Raw genomic sequence first — 22257 nt, 5'->3', positions numbered from 1 at the left:
ACCAGATTAGTCGCTTGAAGTTAGAAAGTGTGAATCTCTTAATCTTGATTATAAACAATTGAAATTATTTGTGATTTATTTATAAAATGCAGTAAGAGATTTTAATTTTTACGTCATTTAAATATATTGATGACGCTGATTCTTATCTTTCTGATTAGCGAATCAGGTAGATAAATATTCCTAGAAATTTCCTATCAAAAGAAGATTTTAGCCTGCGATATTCCATCCTGAAGGACCGAGCAATAAAAGATTTAGTGAAGAAGCTTCCAAATTTTTCCAAACAATTCGATTGAAGCTTGTTGACTTAAGGAGAGGTGTTGTACGAGAGATTTTGCTTCTTTAAATTGTGCTAATAGGAAATAAAACATTTAGCAATACAAAAAAGTCAACTATTTATTTGTTAAAAATAAATATGGAATCTTACGAATCAAAACTGAAAGAGTTAACACCATTTTCTGTTAATAAATATTATTCCTAAATCACAGCATTATAATTTACAGCATGTACAAAAGAAGAGCATTTCCGGTTTCATTTAGTAGTCATCAAAACTGAAACAAATAGAAATTCAATTATTTTTGTTGCTTCCCATCTTAAAATTGGTACATAGTTTGAAATGTGAGCCTACATATGATTAGATTTTTAACCCCATTGATTTCTTTATAATACTACTGCTTAGGGAAAGTATTGACTGCAACGCACTTTTTCACTGATTTCTGTTTTTTAATTTAAGGCGCGTCAACATCTAAGGATATTGGCGCCCGGAGTTTTTTTTTTAGTGCACTGCCGGCTTTCGGATAGTGTTCTCTCGTATATATAACATCGTTTATCACCGTACAGTGAGCTGCAAGAGGCCCGTAGGAAGAGTAAATTTAAGGGCCAGCAGCTGAATTCGAACCTGAGATCTCCGCTTGGGAATCCAATGCGTTAGCAAATAGCTAATCCCTTCTCTCCTTTTTATAATATTACGCTTTTTGGGAAAACTTTTTTAAATTTTAAGGAAGGGTTCTGAAGAGTAAAGTTTTATTTTATTAAATATAAAACCATAAAATATGCCCTCTTCTTTTTATTAAATTTTAAATTTATAAAAGTTCTTGTTTAAAACTAAATTACGTGGGAATTTTGAGAATTAATAGGAGAAAGTGGAACATAAAAATCTTTGTTCAAAGCAGATTTTTATTTATTTAATTTTGTTTATTTATATTATAGCAATAATTGTAATTAAGTGATAATTTTTCTTTTAATGTGGAGGAAAGAAGCAAAATGCCTTCACGGGAATAAAAACTGAAATTATAATTTTAGCTCCACCGGATATAAGTTTAGGGCTGCCAGAAAGCGTACCTCTCAGTAAGTTTTACTGCATGCCTACTTTACTGCCCTCTTCTTTTTACGGTCCCTAGACCTACATGTTTCACCCTTTTTTATGATCTACCAGGAGACTTACGGTGGCGGTAAAAGTTTATTCCTTATATGTTTTCGATTCGGCAATAGCCTGAAGTTAATATTAAGTTCACAAAATATTGAATACAAATCCGATGCATTCGGCAATACTTTTAATATTTCTGTTAAAAATATTATTATTCTAGAGATATTTAACGCATTACTATTTATGCACTTACAAATATCCTCCGCCTCCTTTCTTGCCGCCACCACCATTTGCGAAACTTGATGATATGCTGGCTGCAAAGTCACCGACTGCAAATGATGCACTCTGTGACTGTGCTGAGGCTCCATGTCCTGCTGCGGCTGCAGCACTGGACGCAGCAGCTGCAGCTGATCCTCCTTCGTAGTGCCCTCCGCCATAATGTCCACCAATTTGTTCTTTTTCATAGTGGCCATGATGTCCGTGACCGAATTTATGGTGTGCTGGAATTTAAAATAGAATTGGTATTTTGATTATGTCAATTTTTTAAAATAAATTTTACACCAGGAATACAGGTTTAGAAGTATGTTATTTACCCATATGTAGGAGAAATAGGAAATTTAAAAAGAAATCGCGAAAGCTCATTGTATTTCGTTAATTTGCAATTTTTCCCACCAGCACATCCAGTGTGAGCAAGTAGAGGCTGATACCTAATGTGACATGTTTTCTGAGGATGATAGGGTCACTTTGGAGAAAGTGGTTATACTAAGTTTCTCACTGTTTAGGGAAGATGGAGTTAATCTGCTTCAGATTTATGGAAATGAAATAACTTAGGTTTATTAACATTTTTAAAGATATTTAATGTACAGGTAAGTAATAGATTTTTCATTTTTGTAAATCTTAAACCGGTAAGCTAGGAATAATTTGACCCCAAGAATATTCAGGCTTATCCTTTTTTCTTACAGATGAAGACAAAGTTTTTGGATAGGTCATTACTGATGATGTGTGCAATCAAAACGAACATTCATGACTAAGGTCTTCAGCTATTAGGTAGCAATATGACCAGGAGTATGAAACTCCACCTTCTTCGGAAATGTGTGCATTATGTGATTCCTAATGTTTGGTCAGTAGGAACAACAGAGGATCGAATTATTCGCTAGAGTATGCCTTGGCGATCAATTACAATGGCACTGATTACTCATGGCCCAAGGGCAATTTTCTTCCTTAAGGAGGTTATATTTAACTGTCTAGTCGGTAGGAGAGAATCTTCCCTTAAAGAAAAAGTACTTTTTTGGGTGTTTCATGGTTTGTAGCCCTAAGGCTCTGTTAAAATAAAGCTCGTTTTGAGTTCTAAAACGTAGTTTCGAAATAGAAGCAACACATTTTTAACTGGATTCACTTGTAAAGAGTAAAAGATTTTTTTCTATGGTCGTGAAAAATTTCCATTCAGTGCGCTGTGCTGGATGAACGATTAATCAGGATGAATTTATCATAAACATACTGTAACACGCACACTTAGTTAAGAGGAAGTCAAAATCTTCCTTTATATCAAAGTGATAAAACATCTCTGGTGATGAATGAAATCCGAAACTGGCCAGGAAAAAGATGTACTTTGACGGATAAACCCCCAACTAATGTTCAACTTCATGAAATGGATTTTTCAGTTTTGCATTTTCATGAAAATGCCTTCTATGATTAATTATTATTAAAACGTTTGCTCAAGAAAACTGATCTGGGGCGTTTCACATGGAATTACAATCTCTTAAAGAGCTAGATTAGCGAAATGTACTGATTCACCCTTTACCTAATCTTAAGGGGCATTACGAAAAAAACAAATTTGGCGATATTTTTTTCATAAAATGGACTACTTCAATGGAAGATACTGAAAAACATGATATTGGACGATTGTACTCCAATATTAATAAAAATTTAGCACATGATCATCACTTCACTTAATTTCACCAAAGATTTATAGAAATTATGATTAAAACACACTTACTGGGTAAACCACTGACTAATGTAGTCAGGAGTAAGCATATAGCCAATGAAAAGCACAATGTAGTGGACATGATAGGAAGCTGTGTACGAATACTTGTGGCAACTGTTTACACGGTGTTATGGATAAATATATGATAATGCCCCACTACAATTTTATAAGGAAATAGGAAAAGAATTGAAAAAGGTTGTCCAAGAGGAGATGTATTAATTAATATATCCTGCCCACCCTCCCTGAGATTATAGTGGAAAACAAGGTTGTTTGTCAAAATGCGGGGGCTACTAAAAAGTACTAGGTAGAGTACTAAGAGTATGGGTCTAAGGACGTGAGAATTAATCATTTTTAAGTTTGTTATGTATCTTACGCTTTAGCAAGGACATTCATGCAAACCACTAATACGTAAATTTTGATTTTTATCTTAAATACTCACGTCTTTTTCTCGATCAAACTAAAAATTAACACTGAATGAGTCAGTAAAAACAACTTGTTGCTTTTAATGCACAACCACATCAATTTTTTAAATGATTTTTGCAAATTAATTACCTCACAATTAATAGCACGCAATCTATCAGCGGATCTCGTCTACACTAAGGTAAGGTTAAGGTTATAATTTCAAATTCCTCAATTTCAATATATGCGTCTTGTTTATCCTTCTTTTAAAGTTATTCTTTTTTACTAAAAATATATTCACTCATAAATTTGTACGATGTATTGTACCATTCTTTTTATGAACTGATTTTGTACAGTAAAGCTATAAAAAACATTTGATAAACTTATTAATAGAATCCAAAATTCTAATCTATCACAGAACGTATTTTTCTCTTTTTTGAAATTTTCTCAAAATGGTTCCAACAATTTTTTAAAAACGTCATATAAAATGAAATATATTTCTCAAGAAAAAAGAAATTGATTAAGTGAACTGTGAGAGGACGAAATTATGAACATTTATGAATACGCAAAATGGGGCAGAATTAAAAGAAAATAAAACGGCAAAAATCTGAATGTAATTCAGCTAATTTTGGGTAATCCTCTTCAACATGAAGTACTCAAGGGTACTTATAAAACAGAATAAAGTCAAATGGAAATTCAATGATAACTCAACGATTTTTGTCTGTTGTGGCAAGCATATCAGCACTGCAGACCTAACGTTTTCATAAATTGGAAATATTTGTGAATTTGATACTATCATAATATTAAATCAATTTCTTTTATTTATGAAAAGCAGAAATTATCTAACGGATGCCTTGCATTTGAAATCGAGAGTTTGTAGCTTTTTACTTCATCTAAAAAGTTCTGATCTTTTTACAAATTAAGTTTCCTCTAGCAAACGGAGGAGCCACATAAATATCACTAAAGTGGATCAGGCCCACTCTGCCGGTACATACTCTTTTAATAATTTTATCTATAGTTTATAGTTCAGGAAAACCTTAAAATGTATAGGAAACTAAATTTCCTGGCATCTGCGGGTTAAGAGATAGCAAACACTCACACTGCAATGAAGGACATCTGGTACATTTAGCGTAGTTTAAGGAAGTATCGGTTAACGGTACACACAGTAACTTAATAACAGACATTCAATCTGTCGAAAACGTCTTTTCTTTCCATGATCCGTTTATCCATTAAAATTAGGTCTCTATGAATATAATTATAATATTTGTATTGTTATCATGTTTATTCCTCATTTCAGAAACATCTGTGTTGAGGTTCCTAGAGATCTTAGACAACGGTGTTTAGAAAAATACCCACTGGGAAGTGCATATTTTACTGAATGAATTTTTCTTCTTTTTTTTTGAGATTATCTCTAAAATGCCACCAGTAATTTCCTTTTAACTAAGAACCCACTTTGTACTTATGGTGATCTGCAACTATTATTTGAAATATTTTCTCGCAAAAAATTCGATACATAATTTTTAGTTAGAAAAATCTTATGAAAGTTCACACAATATTTTAGTTATTTTGTCGACTTTTAACAAAGATATTTGATCTATTCAATCTACTCACTATTGGACCACCAGTACTAGGTGTCCAGTTTTAATTACCAAAGCTGTATGAGTTTTTGTTTACCTTCATTATTCACAGGATGTTGAATAATACGTGCAGGGCATTTGAACATTGTCTTGTATAACGTCACTAACATTAGCAGAAATTATTGCAATACCATTATCGCATATTTAAGTGGTGTGGGTGCGTGAGCAAGTGACAGACTTTATTTAAATAAAGGATAACATTCCTTCTACCGCCACATTTGCCAGACTTACTCCACTTCTTGGGAAGATTTTTATCGGATTTCCTGCAAGAATATTTAGCTAACTTGAGCAGAATAAATACTTTTGCTTTAATACTGGTTTAAAATAAACTTACTCCTAGTAATATTGATTCCATTATAAGTTTTGATGGATAAAATAAATAAAATAAAACACATACGATTTCCTTATACCACTATTCTCATGTTCTTTTTTTATAAATAAATATTTCTCTTTTCCAATAACTTATAATAGCCAATTTTCTATTAGTTGAAATGTAAATTCTCTGAGAAAATAAGTATGAGTGATTTCACATTATTCAAAGTATGATTTTTATGTTTTGTTTTTTTTTGAAGAGAAGCAAGATAATGATTGTCCTCTCTCTCTCAAACTCTTTCAACAATTGCTCAGTTAATTTAAAAGAGAAATAAGGAAACAAATAAGTCATGATTTATTAAAATTTTGTAGCACTGACGAATCTGGGTGTGTCGGAAAATCTTCGTGCTCCTTCTGCAACATTTTAATAATACGTATAAATCTGTTCATCTATAACTTTATTTAAAACATTCGATTTTTTTTTTGTTTACAATTTCTTTAAAATTGTAGGCCTTGTTTACAAAATAAGTTGATTGATTTTGACTAAAATATTGTCCTCGTTGGCATTTAAGTGAAACAGCAAATTTGACCTTTGTGCGATTTGTTTTTAAGTTACGTCCGTAGACACACACACAAGCGCTCTCTCTGGCCAATTGGCAAAAACCACTTTTTGTTATTCAGGGATTCTTAAAACGGATATAAACATTAAAATTCAAAATAAAAAATCTCATGATTACAATAATTTGTTTTAAAGAAGAGTGGGAGAAAGTAAAAAAATCTGGGGCAAACTTCTGCACAAAACGCTCTCTCTCAAGGATTCGCTCAACAATCTCAAGGATTTCTTTCAAACTTATCAATATTACCCATTAGTGAAATTACACATTACACTATAATTACTCTTTCGAAAAAACAACACTAGCCAAAATTTCTCCTCTGAATAATACTAATACGATTTATTAAATAATAATTATTCATATACCTAATAGGTAGTACTATCTACAAGTACGTAATGTGTATACCAATTTTCAGAAAGTCGTTGATGATGGCTTTTCCAATTAGAAGGCTCACATAAGAAAATATCCATTTATTAAAAAGTTTACATGAAATCAGCTTAAAATTTCCAAGAAAATCGTGATGAACTGAGAGAATCCACCGGGAAACTCACATTGTCGCCTGCGCCAACTTCTTAGTTCTTATGGCTTTCATCTAGTTGTAAAAAAGATTAAAATACTTACACGACTGATCTCTTACATTTCTCAATGTTTTCTTTATACGTAGGCTCGCGCATTCAGTAAAAAAAAAACATGAGAAAAGTGTGGACGTCCCAGAAGCCCACTTCAAAATCAATTTTCTGGAGAAATCCTTTTAGGGCACTTCTGGAGGGAAGAATTGAGATGCTTTACTCTTAAGTGATAATTTTTGTATTAGTCGGTATAACCACTTTGGTAATAAAAGTGTGAATTAAATATATTGCATTCCTTCGGGTGTGAATCAAATCGCAAAACCGGAAATGTCAATCTTTTTAACTATTCAAAAAAAAATTGTTTGATTGAAATTCTTTTCACGATAATTGATTTTAAGGAGGGGTTCTCTTTCGTCAAGTTTCCCTCAAAAGTTCTTTTATTGTCTAGAACCTATGGGAAGCCATTTTAACAACAATTTTTAAAATTTTAATCTTATTAACTTAGTCGATTAGTTTAGCGAAAAAAAAAATTATTATCAGATCCTAGGATGAATTTAGTAGAAGTTCGCTGGGAAGCGTACGAGTATACATAGACACTATAAAATGTTTCATGAAAATATTAATTTATTATTTAAATGTAAAATTAGATTAATAATAATGGTATTATTATAGAATAAACTATTACGTTTTATTTCGGTAGGATGTTTTCTTGTGCTGACAGTGAAAATTGTTTCACACAACGTACCAATACGCAGGCACGTAACCATTAACAGCAGAATTAGCTTGCGCCACAGCACTGGCGTCTCCGTGTCCTCCATAACTGCTAGACTGAGCACTGCCGATGGCACTAGATCCGCCACTGTTGGCAACAGTGTTAGCAACACTGCTACTGGCTCCTCCTACAGTATTGGCCAGCGCGTTGGCAATAGCACTGGAGCCACCGAATCCCAAAGGTACGGCGACCAGACCATGACCTCCACTGCTGGAATATGTGATCCTTCCGCCAAGAACTCCTCCAGACTGGCTGGCTGACAAAGCTGAAGACGCAGCATTACCCACACCTCCAACGCTGTTGGCCAGAGAGGAAGCACTGGCTAGGCCTCCGAATCCGTGACTGTGTGCGAGACTTTACAAATGACAAATCAATTATGTACAATGATAAAACTTATCAATCAGTTTTGATAAAAATCAAAACAGTAATTGCAAAAGCAATAATGTAGATTTAAGAAGCATGCAATAACGGAAAAGATTTTTAAGTACAAAGAGGATTTCATTCACAAAGACCTACTTAGAAGTACTCCAGTTGCTCATTGTAAGGAACATTCTGATAACTTTTTTCCATTCTTCCTCCTCAACCCTCCTAACCGCTTATGAAACCTCTGTTATTCGGAAAAATGTTACAAATTTATGAGATTGTTTAACAATTAGCTCAATAATTAAGAGGGGAATGGTCCGCACAAATGCCAATTTTCAATATTTGACCGATCGCATTACTTCTTGCTTCTAAGTGTAAAAAAAAGTAAATTGAGGTTAATTTCTAATGGTCAAAATTCTGGATCTAGTTTGAAATTGGACTGACAGAACTGAAGATAGATTCAACGAGGTACGTTAGTCAGCCAAGACATCGTGACTCCATGGTATTCCATTCATAATTACAGCAATTCTTCAGTCCTATCTGTTAGGATTAGAAGTCTGGAGACAGTATTTTACTGGGTACAGCTTGAAGCTCTTCGAAAATCCCTCCCTCATCTTTAAAAGCAAAAATGATTTCCTTAATGGTTACAATTGGTACAGAACTTAAATAGTTTCCAGCCCTTTTGAGAAGGAACCAAAGTTGCCTGAAAGGTTCCTTGCTACCAAGAACCATTCAGAGTAACAGAAAACTGAGGATCTTTGTCGCTGATATTACTATTCGATAAAATTATTCGCTGAAAATCTTAAGTATTTAGTTTTTTTCACGTTTTGCCAAAGAATAGAAAATTAGATTCTTTTTAAATGACATGTAATGTGATTGTCCTTGTACTTTTAGCATGCCCGCAAATCTGAATGTAATAACATAAATGCAGAAATAAAGAACCCTCACCTATTAGCGTTTGCTGAACTTGAACCAAAACCTGCAATTAAACAAATAAACGTTGTCATTAAAAATGTATAGGGGGTAGAAATCACAGAAATTGTTAGAAAAAACAAAAAACAAATTACCTCCATATGGATATGCAATGGCTGTGGCCAGGATCAAAGAGTACAAAATTATCTGAATCATTTTGGATGAAGGGGTTGATGACTACGACAAACAGGTGGTAGGTAATGAATAATATAATTGCTGATCGCATCCTTCTATATACCTACCTGAGTGAAAGTTTGATAACCTACAGTCATTAAATTTAAGGCACCAATAGGAAGGCTGTAAAAACTAACTACATCCCTGGAGCTAAATTCATGTGTGGGACAACCCAAATAAAAATTTGGAAAATATGTGAATCATTTTCGTTCGAACTGGCCAGTTCCTTGTGGCCTTTTATTAAAATAATATTAGATTTTGTCAATCTGTTTCCCTCGTAATTTTATATTCCTCTGAAATATTTGGTAAGGCTTTCTCTGGATGATCAAAGTCTTGTGGTATGACCGTTTCCACAACAGTAGGCATCAAACTTTTTTAGTGTCCAGTAAATTGCCGTTGCCTCGCGGTCAATTTGGCTATATTTAGTTTCGCAATTGGTCAATTATTTTTTCGCAAACGCAATTCGAATGCGTTAGTACTTGGTCACGCTAACAATATTCGCTTCACTCGTTCATTAGTGAATTGTCATTCTTTCCTTAGGTTGAACTTCTTTCCTTGACTGAACAGTTTATTGAGAAGATTCTGGGTAGATGCAATTGGATTTCTCGTTTAAAACACAACCACTACTTCAATCACAATTGCATGCTAGAAGACTTGGAATTTGAGCTTAGGTCCATTAATTTAATATTTGCTAAAAACATCTTTAACTTTTTTATTATCTGATAGATACCATCTACTTTTTTTGACTTGCTATTTGAGAGGCTAGGTGATAAACATCCCACGTACACTCTAGATGGAAGGAAAAATGATATAGATAGCAATACTGTACTTTTCTAACCGAAAGAACCAGAATCTGCTTGGCTCAGGATAAATCAAGAAACTTGATCAAAGTGAAAGATTTTATGAAAAATTACAAGAAGCACAAAATTAAAATAACGGCTAATTGCAAAACATGACTCCGAAGGTTTCCAGTCATAATAAGTGAAACAATACGCTATCACGTACTGAGTTTTGAAGACAAGTTCCTACTTATTTTCAAGAAATCTATTGAACGATTTTATTTACCAGGTGACTTGTTAATTGGTAATGATTATTAAGAACCTAGAAGTTAAGACTGGATGGCTTGAAAAAGTCTTTCAGAAGGTTTTTATAAAAATTCCTAAGGGTAAAACATTAACTGATACGCCAATATTTCTTGTAAAAACAAATATTATTTCATCTTTTTGTTTTGTTACAAGATATAAATTAAATGGGCTTCCATTTTTTTAAAACTTGGAAATATTTCAATTTACTAAATTTTATGGAGTGAACAAAAAAAAACATTTTTCCGAGGTTTTTTTGAGAAGAATTGGGGAAAAGTTTATCTTTAGTACCAATACATTATTTAAGAGCAATCAAAAACAAAACTAAAATTTAATGTCTTAATAATCTCCTTAATGTGCAAATTATGGTAATTATTTATCACATTTATCGAATTGAATATTTATCAAATGGAATGTAGTAATTACCTTCTCATTGTAAACATGAACTGCGCCTGTCCTGTTACACAATCATAGCAAAGTTGTCACTTCCTCTTTCTCATGTAAGAGAAGGACTGCCATCGTTTCATATCCATCTTCAGGTTCCCTGAGCCAGAAAAAGAGACTTTTAGAAAAGAGGTATGTACAAACAAATATCTTAAACCAATAAAATCGCTACAAGCTGAAAGTTTAAATGTTGTTTTAATATGTCAGGAGATCAACTGTAACTTACCGATTTAAGTTTCAGTCAGAAGTGAGATTTACAAAATTAATTTTTCACTTTTTGAGATTCTCACGAAAATAGATCCAACAGTTTACTTTAATCCTAATATATATATACACTCATTTCAGCCGTAACTTTTATTTGAAATATCTTTCGGGGAGGAAACAATTAGATTAAAATGTCGCACATGTTTCTGTGACTTTTAGATTATAAAGGGGAGTAAATTTATAGATAATATTTTGAGTTTCCATTTTACTGCATTAGAGGATTCCGACAGGGCAGATAGAAAAATTAATATGGACTGCCATAATCCCCTCTCAGATTACTGGCTGGATACCTTTCTGGGCAATGCAATTTAAGGGATTTTTCCAACATAATGAGGACCACTTTTGTGGAATTTGTGAGATAAACAAGGTAACACCCAGTCATATCAAGATGGTTTGGATTAGTATGAGATGAAGGTTACAGATCATCGGTCGGAATAAGTTGATGGTAAAGGAACTTTCCAAAATGGTAATGCTCGATTTATTGGGACACTGTGAATCTTAGATGGCTCAAATCGCGGACTAGATTTTTGTTCTAGGTTCTGGTTACGTTGCTGATTTTTTTCCTTTAGGAGCGTTTTTGGGTAACGCAGGTTTGCCTATCCACAGAAGTGATTATAATGATAATAATAGTATTCTATTGTTGTAGGACAACCAGCTGTCCACAGCCTAGAGTGGGAGAAGTGGTAGGGATACCATCTACCGTCATCCCTCACTTTGCAGCAGAGGAGCACCAGTTTAGGGCGACTCAACACTCACAAGAAAGGCTCTAGCAAATGGTTAACATCCGGGTAACCAACACCACCCACTCGTCGCCATGCTATCATAAGTTCAAATTAAAACATATTACATTCATTATTAGCCTTTCATGTAACTAGCTCGGCTTTATTAATTATGTATAAAAGAATATACTTTTGTACTGATACCTTTGTGTTTATTAATTATCCCTAGCATAATCATCGACAAGTTACCTTCATTCTCTAAAAATCACCCTCGGATTTCGAGGTGGAATTACCGAGCTGCCAGCCCTTGAAAATTCTCTTATTCTGAGCATTTTACAGCTCAGTATCCGGTGATAGTGTTGTCGGTAACAGAGAATTACTGCCCAGAGATGGCGGTGCCTTAAATTAAAAAATAAATAATAATCATAATCATAATACGGTTAAGAGTATTTTGCGGTTGATTTATTTTTTAAAATATCTATTTTAACTGACTTCCAAAACTTCAAAAGCTTTATTTTTTATGGAAAACCCATTCTTGAAAAAATAACGCGATCGTAAGAGGAAGTAAATAAAGAAAAGATAAGCTCTTAATTTGTTTATAATATTCAGACAAATTAAATGAATTTCAATAGTCAGTTCCTATAGTGAGGTCATTAGGGCAAGTCTACCATGTTACAATTATTAATTAATGATTGATTACAATTATATTTGCAAGTTAAAATACACGGACAGCGTGGCAACAAGTTTAATTTATTAGGGGAGCGACCTTAATAGCCGTCCTTGGCGATAATGAAACTAGAGGACTCTGGTAATAACGTTAATTCCAGTAAACAGATAAAAATCTTAAATAACAATTATTTTTACTTGTCTAAAATAAAATTTGTTATTTTAAGTAGGATAATCAAAGGTTTTTGATATATTTTTACTTTCTTTTACTAAATTAGATAAGATATATCGCAATCGTTCAAAAATTTCGATATCGTTTCAATTCAAATGTTTATTCTAAAAAAAGGTTTTATGGAAAGAAATTAAGAAATTCAAAATTTAAAGTATAGGACAAGGAAAAAGGTACAAGGTTAATCATTCATATCTTGTAACTCGTTTCCTTTCACAAAAGTAAATTTTCTCATTCAGAGATCCCTGGTTCGAATTCAGCTACCAAACCTGAAATTTATCTGTAACACTATAACCTTTAGTATCAAGTCAAGGTCCAAAAAAAGAAAAAAAGATTTGTCTAGCTAATTCTTAAATTTTTACAATAAAAAATCTCGGAGCAAGTAATTTTTGTTTTTTTAACTTTTATTATAAAAGTGTAAATCGAGAAAACCTTTCTTGAAAATTCATTAGAAACTTTTTCAAAAAGTGAGACTTTTTCAACCTTTTTTCAACCATTAATGGAAGGTAAAGAGAAAAAGAACTTGTCACATCCCAAAGGATTACGGACTTTTGAGGTCCTCAAGAACATCCTGGTGAAATGAGAATCATTAAATGGTCTTTACTGAAATGAATGTATTGAAATATTCTAATGCAAAGCCATCAAATCCCTTTCTTAAATCCTTCTTGAACAGTATTTTTCCACAAAAAAATCTGTAAAACAGAATAAATAGGACTAAGTGAATGTAATGGGAATATGTACTTCATTCTCGTGATTTTTAAGAATGAACACCAAGCTCTAAGTCAGCTATTTCTGGGAAATAAATAATATAACATAAACAGGATGGGCTAATTATCAGTTTACCACTATAAATACTGAAATTGACAATGCGGCAGTCAAGCTTATGCAACCATTGTCCGAGGACAGTCCATCTTTACTAGAACCAATAATTATAGTATCATATTGTAGGCAACGGTTAACTGAATTATGCTAAAATCTTGTATCTAACGATAATTAAAATAGCACTGAAAATCAAAATTAGTACAGTGAGTTAGTCCTTATATAGAGAATTATACCTAGAGAATTTTTACCTAGTGAAAGATTTTAAGAAACGTATAAGGAAGATTTGTAACTATTAGTATTAAATAGTTTAATGAAATTATTTTTTATTTTCTTCTGCGCATCAACTGCAGTCACGAAATTTTTAATAAACAAACTTTTGCGTTTCATCTTGCGTCATTAAAAAATGGTTATTTGACCTTGAAACTAAATAATTATAACTGAGGTGAGATCTAAAGAATTATATTATTCTTATTTAATAAATATGATTATATATATGTATATACACTCTCGTATCCTAATCACTAGGACTATTGACGTAATCTGACTGCAAAAAAATTCGATGAATGGTTATTAGACATACATCAAATACCTGGTAGAAACCTATAAAACTATTAGGTAGAAAAAGATTCCAGCTTTAATCATTTTTTTCAAGAAGTATTATTATTAAATATGAGTCGAAAAAATACCACCCTAAATTGTTTTTGAAAAAATAGGATGGAATTAGCTTAGTGGTTAAGATGCTGAATTCCTGTGCTTGAATCCCGTGTTCAAGTCCAACTGCAGGCTTTAGATTATCTTTTGCTAAGAACTTTTACCATCCCATGATTAGAAGTGCCCTAAATCGAATTTTCCCAGGTAAGTATTTTAAAATAACAGTTATAGAACTATTTGTACGCGGTAAAGTTTTAGGTTTTCAATAACATGTTATTCCCAGTTAAGGATTTGAACCAAAACATAATTGTCGGTTTCCTCAGCAAAATATCAAATTTGAAGTGCCTGTGTTTTTATTTTATTTACGGTGGACCCATGCGCATGCATCCCCATTTACAGACCAATTTGAAAGAAGCACTTTTTGAAACTCAAGGTCTAATCAACTCTATCCTCAAAGATATTTAAGCAATCGTTATATACAAAAAAAGGAACTAATGAGGTGATTAACGTGATGAAGCGATGACGTAAAGAATTTTATATGCTAGACATACACGACACTATAATTCTACCAAAATTAGAAATGATATAATAATATCTTCCTTAATAAACAATCTGACATCCTTTATTTGCTAAAGTAAAGCAATAATTATACTCAAATCGTTTACTACGTGTGGACATACTTCAATTAACCTTGACAGAAAAAATAAATAAGCTGGTTAGCCATTAAAGTATAATATAACTTAATTAAAATAATTATTATTAATTTAAGGCGCATCAACATCTCAAGTCAATGGCTTCCGAGCCTTCTCCTGTAACGAAAAATGTTTTCTTTTTATTTAAATTTAAATAATTCATGTTTCCCAAATAATAACTTTTGCATTATAATAAATATTTCACATACGTCTTAAATTTTTTGATAAATTTAGAAACCAATCTAAAATTGTTTTCGTTTATACCATGGTTTCTTAACCAGGGATCCACTGATCGCTTGGGACCCATGCACCAATTTTAGGCGGGGTTCGTGATGTTACAACGTGATAAGGTGAGATAATTATTTACATATAAAATGATAAATTTAATAAATATATTAGTTGAGTGGCCTGCAAACAGTGATTTTATAAAATACCTTTTTATATTTATTTAATAATAAATGTTTGGAGTGATACTGTAGTAGTATAATATTACAGAGAAACCAAGAATTATTACAGAAATATTTCAAATGTTTTTTCTTGCTTTCTAGCTAGAAAGTTGGCCCAAGTATCATCCACAATCTTTTTGCTTTTAATGTAAACTTTATCAAAGTTGTCGATCTGAGTAAGGCTGAACTCGTTGGACACTACATACAAAAACAACGCTGTTAGATTATATTTCAAAAGATCTTGTTGAATCCTGATAATCACCACAAAAAGTTTATTCGCCTTATCCTTGCCAAACGAGTTTTGAATCACTTTATTTCCATTCGCAAGCATGAATCAATATTTTCTACGCTAGTGTAACGGGGCACTGGAACTAGTTGCTATGCTTATGGTTACAGCTGTGTATTTTATTTGGAAAAAAAAGGATTTTATTTATTTTTGATTCATTCTGAGTTGGGACTTGCTGGAAGTAAGACAAGGACAAAACTGTTTGGAAAACCCTGTGTTACCTCTTGTTGACCTGCGAGTCTTCTCGTCTACGGCCCTGCCGTAATTGATGTTATTAAATAATTTATTAAAGAATTTATCCTGTGAATCTATTCTGCTTAATGGTAAGATTGGCTATCGTTACTTTAGCTTATGTCAAATAGTTTATTGGTCATATCTCTCTGTGAGTGTGTGTGCGTAAGTGTGTGTGAATGTGTGTGTGAATGTGTGTGTGTGTGTGTGTGTGTGTGTGTGTGTGCGCATAGAATCATTGCTCAAGTAAGTGAGAATAAGGAAGAGTCAGCGGCTGGCCTACATTGGTGTCAGGTGTGGGGTATCGTTGGAAACCCGTACCGAGCTGTTTGCGGTAGCAATAATAGCGTCGCGTACTCTTATTAATAGTACCTCTGAAGTATGGGTGACGTAAAGGCTTTAAAGGAGGAGGTAGACCTGCTGAAAGAGGAAGTTCGCAGGATGAGCTCCCAAAAGGAAGCAGCAAGCTTTTCCTCCGATGAAGGGGGGGTTAAACGAGACCTTTCCCTACAATCGCTAATCATGCCTTGGGGTGGGGACATATCAGATAGGCCTATTGATCAATTTTTGCAGAATTTTGCATTAGTGGCCGAAAGAGGCGGGTGGTCAGAGGCGGATAAACTTATGGTATGTCGCCTTAAACTAAAAGGGGCTGCAGCGGATTGTGTGGCTTGTCGACCGGAGTTATTGCTGCCCACGGCGACGTTTACTGACCTGGTTGAGGTGATTAGAACTCGCTTTGCGAGAGAGGCCACGCCTGAGCAAAGGCTATTGGAACTTAACTCTCTTGAACAGCTGTCGGGGGAAGATGCGCGTCAGTTTGCAGATAGGTGTCGGCATGTTGGTGGAAAAACATTGCCTGTCAAGGCGTCAGTGGAGGAAGCGGGTTGGGCTAGAGCTCAGCTCGAAAGAATCCTTATGGCTGCCTATATAAAAGGGCTAAAAGGGGAGCCAAGTCGGCAGCTACAATACGACCCCCCGAAAACGTTTCAGGAAGCGGTGGCTCGGGCTTCGCGTATTGAGCAAGTGAAAGTGCCGTCAATTTCTCCACGGGAAATAGGGGCAGTGCGAGGAACTTCGGGTCTAGAAGGGAAGACAGCAGTTGAGCCTCAACGATCTGGAGGCGTATGCTTCCTTTGTGGGAGACCGGGTCATTTTGCGAAGTCATGTGGTCGGAGAGGAAGAAGAAGCTTTGGGTGGAGTAATCCACGCATTGAGGCTGGGCCCTCAAAAAAGGAGACCGTCTGTTTTGTCTGTGGCCAATTCGGACACTACGCACGGGATTGTGCTCGACGAGCTACCTTAACAAAAGGCAGAACTTGTTCTACGGAGGAAAACTGGCACCCAAAAGCGGAGGGCTCGACCGATGGCCCAACGTCGAACGCCCGTTAGAAACAAGGGCCCCTGTCCTGGTGCCAAGTGTGGCAACGGGGAAGTCTAAGGGAGTAACAATACCTGTGTTCACAGGAAAGCGCCGGTTGGAATTACTTGTTGACAGCGGTTCAGAAATTTCCATTTTAAAACAAGCGATTCCGGAAGTGGTAGTCAAGCAGTCCCGTATAAAAGCAACAGGAGTTACGGGGAGTTCGGTACCCATTATGGGTGAACAAGAGCTGGAGTTCCTTGTAGAGGGGAGCCGGGTGAACCACACCTTTGTGATCGCCGAGGTAGCCACTCGCGGGGACGGTCTAATGGGTTGGGACTTAATGAAGAAACTAGGGTTGGTTGTAGACGCTGGCCGAGGTCAGATCACAATTAAACCAAGGAACCCTTCCGTAGCTATGGTGGAGAATGGCTGCAAGGAGGAAGCATCGTCCTACGGTAGGGATAAGCAGGGGAGTAAGGGGAGGGACCCTAACTGGCCTCGAGAGGGCAGGTTAAGTGAGCTCGGAGTGAAGGTAGCACGATGTCAGAAGATACCGGGTCACAGCGAATGCTTAGTAGAGGGTAAAATAGCCCACGACCTGGAAGGGGACATTCTTTTAGAGCCCTTGGGGTCAATCGAGGGGGGCTTGAGGATAGCGAGAAGTCTAAACCGGGCTGAAGGCCGCCGGGTTTGGGTAAGAGTAATAAACCAGACTGGGTCAGATGTGAATGTGGGGAAAGGACAGTGGGTAGCCACTGCGGAGAGGATAAACTTAGATAGCGCATCATCTCAAGCGGAGATGGTTGGTGCCGTGGAACAGAAAGTGGTCCCGGAGGGAAAAGTGGAAGCCGAGTGGGAAGGGAAGTTAAGCCATTTGGCCGAGGGAGACCGCGATAAATTGATGCAAGTGCTACGCTCGTACATACGAATCTTTCTGGAGCCTGGGCCAGAAGGGTGCAAGTTACCTGTGTATCACAGAATTAAAACAACAGAGGAAGGTCCCGTTATCAAGCGTCCCTACCGGGTTCCCTATAATCAGAGGCCCATTGTGGAAGAACATCTCCTTGAAATGCTAGACAAGGGGGTAATTGCACCGTCAACAAGCCCATGGTCTGCCCCGATTGTGTTGGTACCAAAGAAAAGTGGGGACGGCACTTGTAAATACCGTTTCTGTACTGATTTTAGGGGACTTAACAAAATCACTAAAATAGACTCCTACCCACTACCACTAATAACGGAAACGTTGGAGAACTTGGGTAGAAGCAGGTACTTTTCAACAATCGATTTGGCCAGTGGTTATCACCAGATCCCTATCCACCCAGAGGACTGCGAAAAAACAGCTTTTACAACTATAGGGGGCCATTTTGAGTATAAACGGATGGCTTTTGGTCTGGTTAACGCGCCAGCGACGTTTCAACGTTTAATGGACCAATTATTGGCGGAAATCAAAGGGGAGGAGTGTCTGGTCTACATGGACGATATAATTATCTACAGTCCCACCCTCGAAGAACACTGTCGCCGATTGGGTAATGTATTGCATCTCTTAGAGCGTGCGGGGTTGAAAGCTAATCTAGGGAAGTGTGCTTTCGCACAGCGGGAGGTGCAGTACTTGGGACATGTTGTATCTGCTGAAGGCGTAAAACCAGATCCTAGCAAATTGGTGGCCATCAACTCTTATCCTACTCCTACCTCGGCAAAAGAGGTAAAGAGTTTTTTGGGTCTTGCGGGATATTACCGCCGCTTTATAAAGGGGTTTGCGGACCTTGCTCAACCACTTACCTCATTACTTAAGAAGGATGTGATGTTCACCTGGGGCAAGGAGGAGCAGTCTGCGTTTGAGGTTTTGAAGAGAACACTGTGCTCCTCGTCAGTACTAGTATACCCAGATTTTAGAGACAGCTTTATATTAGCGACTGACGCTTCGGGGATAGCGTTAGGAGCAGTTCTCTCCCAACTATGTGAAGGGCAAGAAAGACCAGTGGCGTATGCTAGCCGTCAACTAACTCCAGCTGAGCAAAGGTATTCCACCACGGAAAGAGAACTGCTAGCAGTGGTCTGGGCCACAACACAATTCCGCTGTTATCTTTTGGGTCGAAAATTCAAACTCGTCACAGACCATGCTGCTTTAAAGTGGATGACATGTAGGTGTGTCCCGTTGGTGAGCAAGTTTCCCCATCTTGGAACCTTTGGAGTCCAGTAAAGAGAGGTCTTGGCAACTCAGGAATCCAGCCTAGGTTCCTAATCTGCCAGCCATTTAAAACAGGAGTGTCTCGGAGCAGAAGAGATTATTGAGCTGAAGAGTGCCTCGCGGAGTCGACAGACGTAGGCGCCATAAAGGAAGGCAGAGGCTCAATTCCGAAAACGTAACCGAAAGGGCGAGTGGCGTGAAGAATTGAATCGGGAGAGCAGCGACAGAGCGCGCAGGACCATTCAAATGGTAGAACAAGAGTAGCCGTGGAGCGATAGCTTCTCCAAAGGTTCCAAGATGGGGAAACTTGCTCACCAACGGGACACACCTACATGTCATCCACTGCGAAGACTTGGGCCAGGAATATTCAAGGGTCGGCTGCCCATGCGGAGTGGAATCAGGAGTGGACCAGCACGCGGTAGGAGCGGCAGAGTCGACAACCTCCCCGAGGCTTGAAAAGTGGAGTCCACTTTTCTTCAAAGGGGGGGATAATGTAACGGGGCACTGGAACTAGTTGCTATGCTTATGGTTACAGCTGTGTATTTTATTTGGAAAAAAAAGGATTTTATTTATTTTTGATTCATTCTGAGTTGGGACTTGCTGGAAGTAAGACAAGGACAAAACTGTTTGGAAAACCCTGTGTTACCTCTTGTTGACCTGCGAGTCTTCTCGTCTACGGCCCTGCCGTAATTGATGTTATTAAATAATTTATTAAAGAATTTATCCTGTGAATCTATTCTGCTTAATGGTAAGATTGGCTATCGTTACTTTAGCTTATGTCAAATAGTTTATTGGTCATATCTCTCTGGGAGTGTGTGTGCGTAAGTGTGTGTGAATGTGTGTGTGTGTGTGTGTGTGTGTGTGTGTGCGCATAGAATCATTGCTCAAGTAAGTGAGAATAAGGAAGAGTCAGCGGCTGGCCTACACTAGCAACAATTTGCAAAAAAAATAAACAAATCGCCTGGATCCAGCTTGACACGAGAGACGTCTAATCTCGCATGTTTAATGTTCTTTGCCATCACTATTTTCCTTGAAAATGGATGAAAATTCGAAAAGGTCAGAATTAAGGAAAATAGGCACACTGAGACGGATGGATTGCATTAATAAATATTATCTCTTTTAATTTTAGCATCATATATTCAATAAGCTATTGGAGTTTAAGACAATTATAAGGGAGTAAGTAGGTGGCAACTTTAGACCTTGGTACTAACAGAATTGAGACTCCTTGGTTTATAATTAAATCTGAATTATTATCAACACAATTTATCTTTGATCTGAATAACTAGTGTAAATATAACTATTGTGTCACTACAGACCTTCTGGAAGCGGAGGCTTCTTGGCCAACTCTCGTAGAATCTAGTCTAGTCAACCAGAGATAGTGCACTTTCTGTCAAGAGGAGTATTTCGATCGTGTCAATTTTTCGAATAGGGTTTTTAGAGGGTTTCGAATAGAGACCCGAAGAAGTCAATAAATTATTGTTTTTTTTTAAAGTCAGCTATTCTAAATGTGGTATAGTTGGTAGATTTAATATATGAAACATTTTACAGAAAAAATTCGATTAAGGGCCCTGTACTTTAGGGCGAGGGGGTAAACTTATCCCTAATGTGCCATTTCAGTGTATCACAAGGACTAAATAAGGTTCAAACATTTAACCAATATTCAAAATTTGAAGAAACATGTCTCACCAGAACTTAGAAAATGCTTATTATTATCGCCTCTTCACTGATCCATAAACCTGCTTTCTCTTATGAAGAATAAATTAATTTTTGTTTTTGTAAAAATTATCAAATAATGCAGCACTGTCAATAACATTTCTGAGGCATTAAACTATTAACGATTGAAGTGTTAAATCAACTTTAAAGGGGAATTCCTCGACCACAAAATATTTTAATAGAATAGAGAAACTAGAAACTGTTATTGTTAAAAGAATAAATAGCTTGTTATGGAATTTTAATCATTTATGACTCAAACTTTTATAGAAAGGAAACAAGTATAATTATTTTATATTTTAAAAGGTTAGCTTTATTTTATTGTTTTAATGTGAAGATACCATTATAGAAAAAAATTATTTTAAATAAGTGGAAAAACCTTTAACACTACACAAACTTAATTACTAATAACAAGGGGAACAACCAGATGACTGGAAAACTAACATTCGTTTTTCACATCTGTCAGCGTTCTAAGCGAAGAAACTCCGAGAAAACGAAAAATGAGTGAAGACCAATGTCCAGTCGCGACATTCACAACACGATAATACCCTTCATTAAGAGTTAAAAAGAGAAAGAGAGAGTCGGATGGTACTTTTTTTGAACAAGTAGACTTGTTGGTACCAAGTTTGATACGTTATATTTTGATGCTCATTGGACATTAACAGTAAATATTCTGTATTTGTGTGTGCTATAAAACTGTTTATAAAACTAAAAGCAAATAACTCGAACTTACTATTTCTTCAGGAGAGTTTCTTGCTTTAGATACTAGTAAGTAAAACAAAAGGAGAACCACTGTCTATTTTTCAGGAGGATTAAATTAGGAGCCATGGATAGAGCCGACTAAAAAACAACCATACCATAAACGTCTCATTTAAACCATTGATAAAATTAAAGAGCTAGACTGGGAATTGAACCTAGTACTATAATACATCATAGTTTTGTGGGCCACGCCTCTAACCGCTCGGCTATCGTGGTGCCTAGCTGCAGACACTAAGTTTGGTTTGGGCCGAAATCCTTCATCCCGAAGTCTTTCCTAAAGCATTTTATTTTTTTTTTTTTTGTAAAATGAGAAAGATTCGTACGATTTTCTTTATAATTAGTATACTATTTATTTACTTACTTACTTACATTTTCTTCAACTGCTACCAGTATGGAGAATTCACAGAGGGGCATCCCACGCCATTATATTTTGAACCTTTTCCTGGAAAAGTAGGTTTTTCGAGGGTTCTCAGGGAAACCCAACTTTAAGCATCCTCTAATCTGAAAACCTGAAAAATATCAAATAATATTAAAGAATGTTTT

The 22257-nt window shown here is 35.8% G+C and overlaps 2 protein-coding genes and 1 long non-coding RNA gene across 12 annotated transcripts in view; 1 reads left to right on the top strand and 2 right to left on the bottom strand.

The window, feature by feature from the left end:
• Window positions 1-375: 375 nt before the first annotated feature.
• LOC141458219 (uncharacterized) lies at window positions 376-3520 on the bottom strand. Its single transcript, XM_074135954.1, has 3 exons — window positions 3360-3520; window positions 1617-1863; window positions 376-548 (listed from the first exon to the last, which is right to left on the bottom strand). The coding sequence occupies exons 1-3, from the start codon at window positions 3427-3429 to the stop codon at window positions 533-535; spliced, it is 333 nt and encodes a 110-aa protein (XP_073992055.1). The 5' UTR covers window positions 3430-3520; the 3' UTR covers window positions 376-532.
• A 2222-nt stretch (window positions 3521-5742) lies between these two features.
• LOC141458210 (uncharacterized) overlaps window positions 5743-22257 on the bottom strand; it is a 60979-nt gene continuing 44464 nt past the window's right edge. For 3 of the 10 annotated variants that reach the window (XR_012460786.1, XR_012460788.1, XR_012460789.1), the window contains 4 exons: window positions 22076-22223; window positions 10668-10785; window positions 8962-8992; window positions 7899-8004 (listed from right to left, as the gene is read on the bottom strand). Coding sequence is in view for 2 of the 10 variants with exons in the window: in XM_074135931.1 (XP_073992032.1) it covers window positions 7611-8004; window positions 8962-8992; window positions 9081-9141 (486 nt within the window). In the remaining 8 variants the exon portion in view is untranslated. Of the gene's footprint in view, window positions 6110-7480; window positions 8005-8961; window positions 8993-9080; window positions 9639-10667; window positions 10786-11917; window positions 12068-22075; window positions 22224-22257 lie in introns of those variants that run through there. The other 7 variants (XR_012460782.1, XR_012460783.1, XR_012460785.1 and 4 more) reach the window with 7 other exon arrangements.
• Window positions 10683-11871, top strand: LOC141458233 (uncharacterized). Its single transcript, XR_012460815.1, has 2 exons — window positions 10683-10817; window positions 11596-11871. It is a non-coding gene; the product is annotated as an uncharacterized lncRNA (long non-coding RNA).

This window comes from Rhodnius prolixus, unplaced genomic scaffold (assembly GCF_049639745.1).
Source record: "Rhodnius prolixus isolate KJV_2025 unplaced genomic scaffold, Rpr scaffold_5, whole genome shotgun sequence".
Lineage (NCBI taxonomy): Eukaryota > Metazoa > Arthropoda > Insecta > Hemiptera > Reduviidae > Rhodnius > Rhodnius prolixus.
The sequence above is the reverse complement of the archived record's forward strand: the minus strand, read 5'-3'. Positions and strand labels throughout refer to the sequence as shown.

Excerpts from the sequence above, each read along its gene's own strand:
- LOC141458219 (XM_074135954.1), bottom strand. The coding sequence starts at position 3,429 with ATGTCCACTACATTGTGCTTTTCATTGGCTATATGCTTACTCCTGACT. Across the intron at positions 1,864-3,359 it reads ATTAGTCAGTGGTTTACCCA|CACACCATAAATTCGGTCAC; the intron begins GTAAGTGTGTTT and ends TTTAAATTCCAG.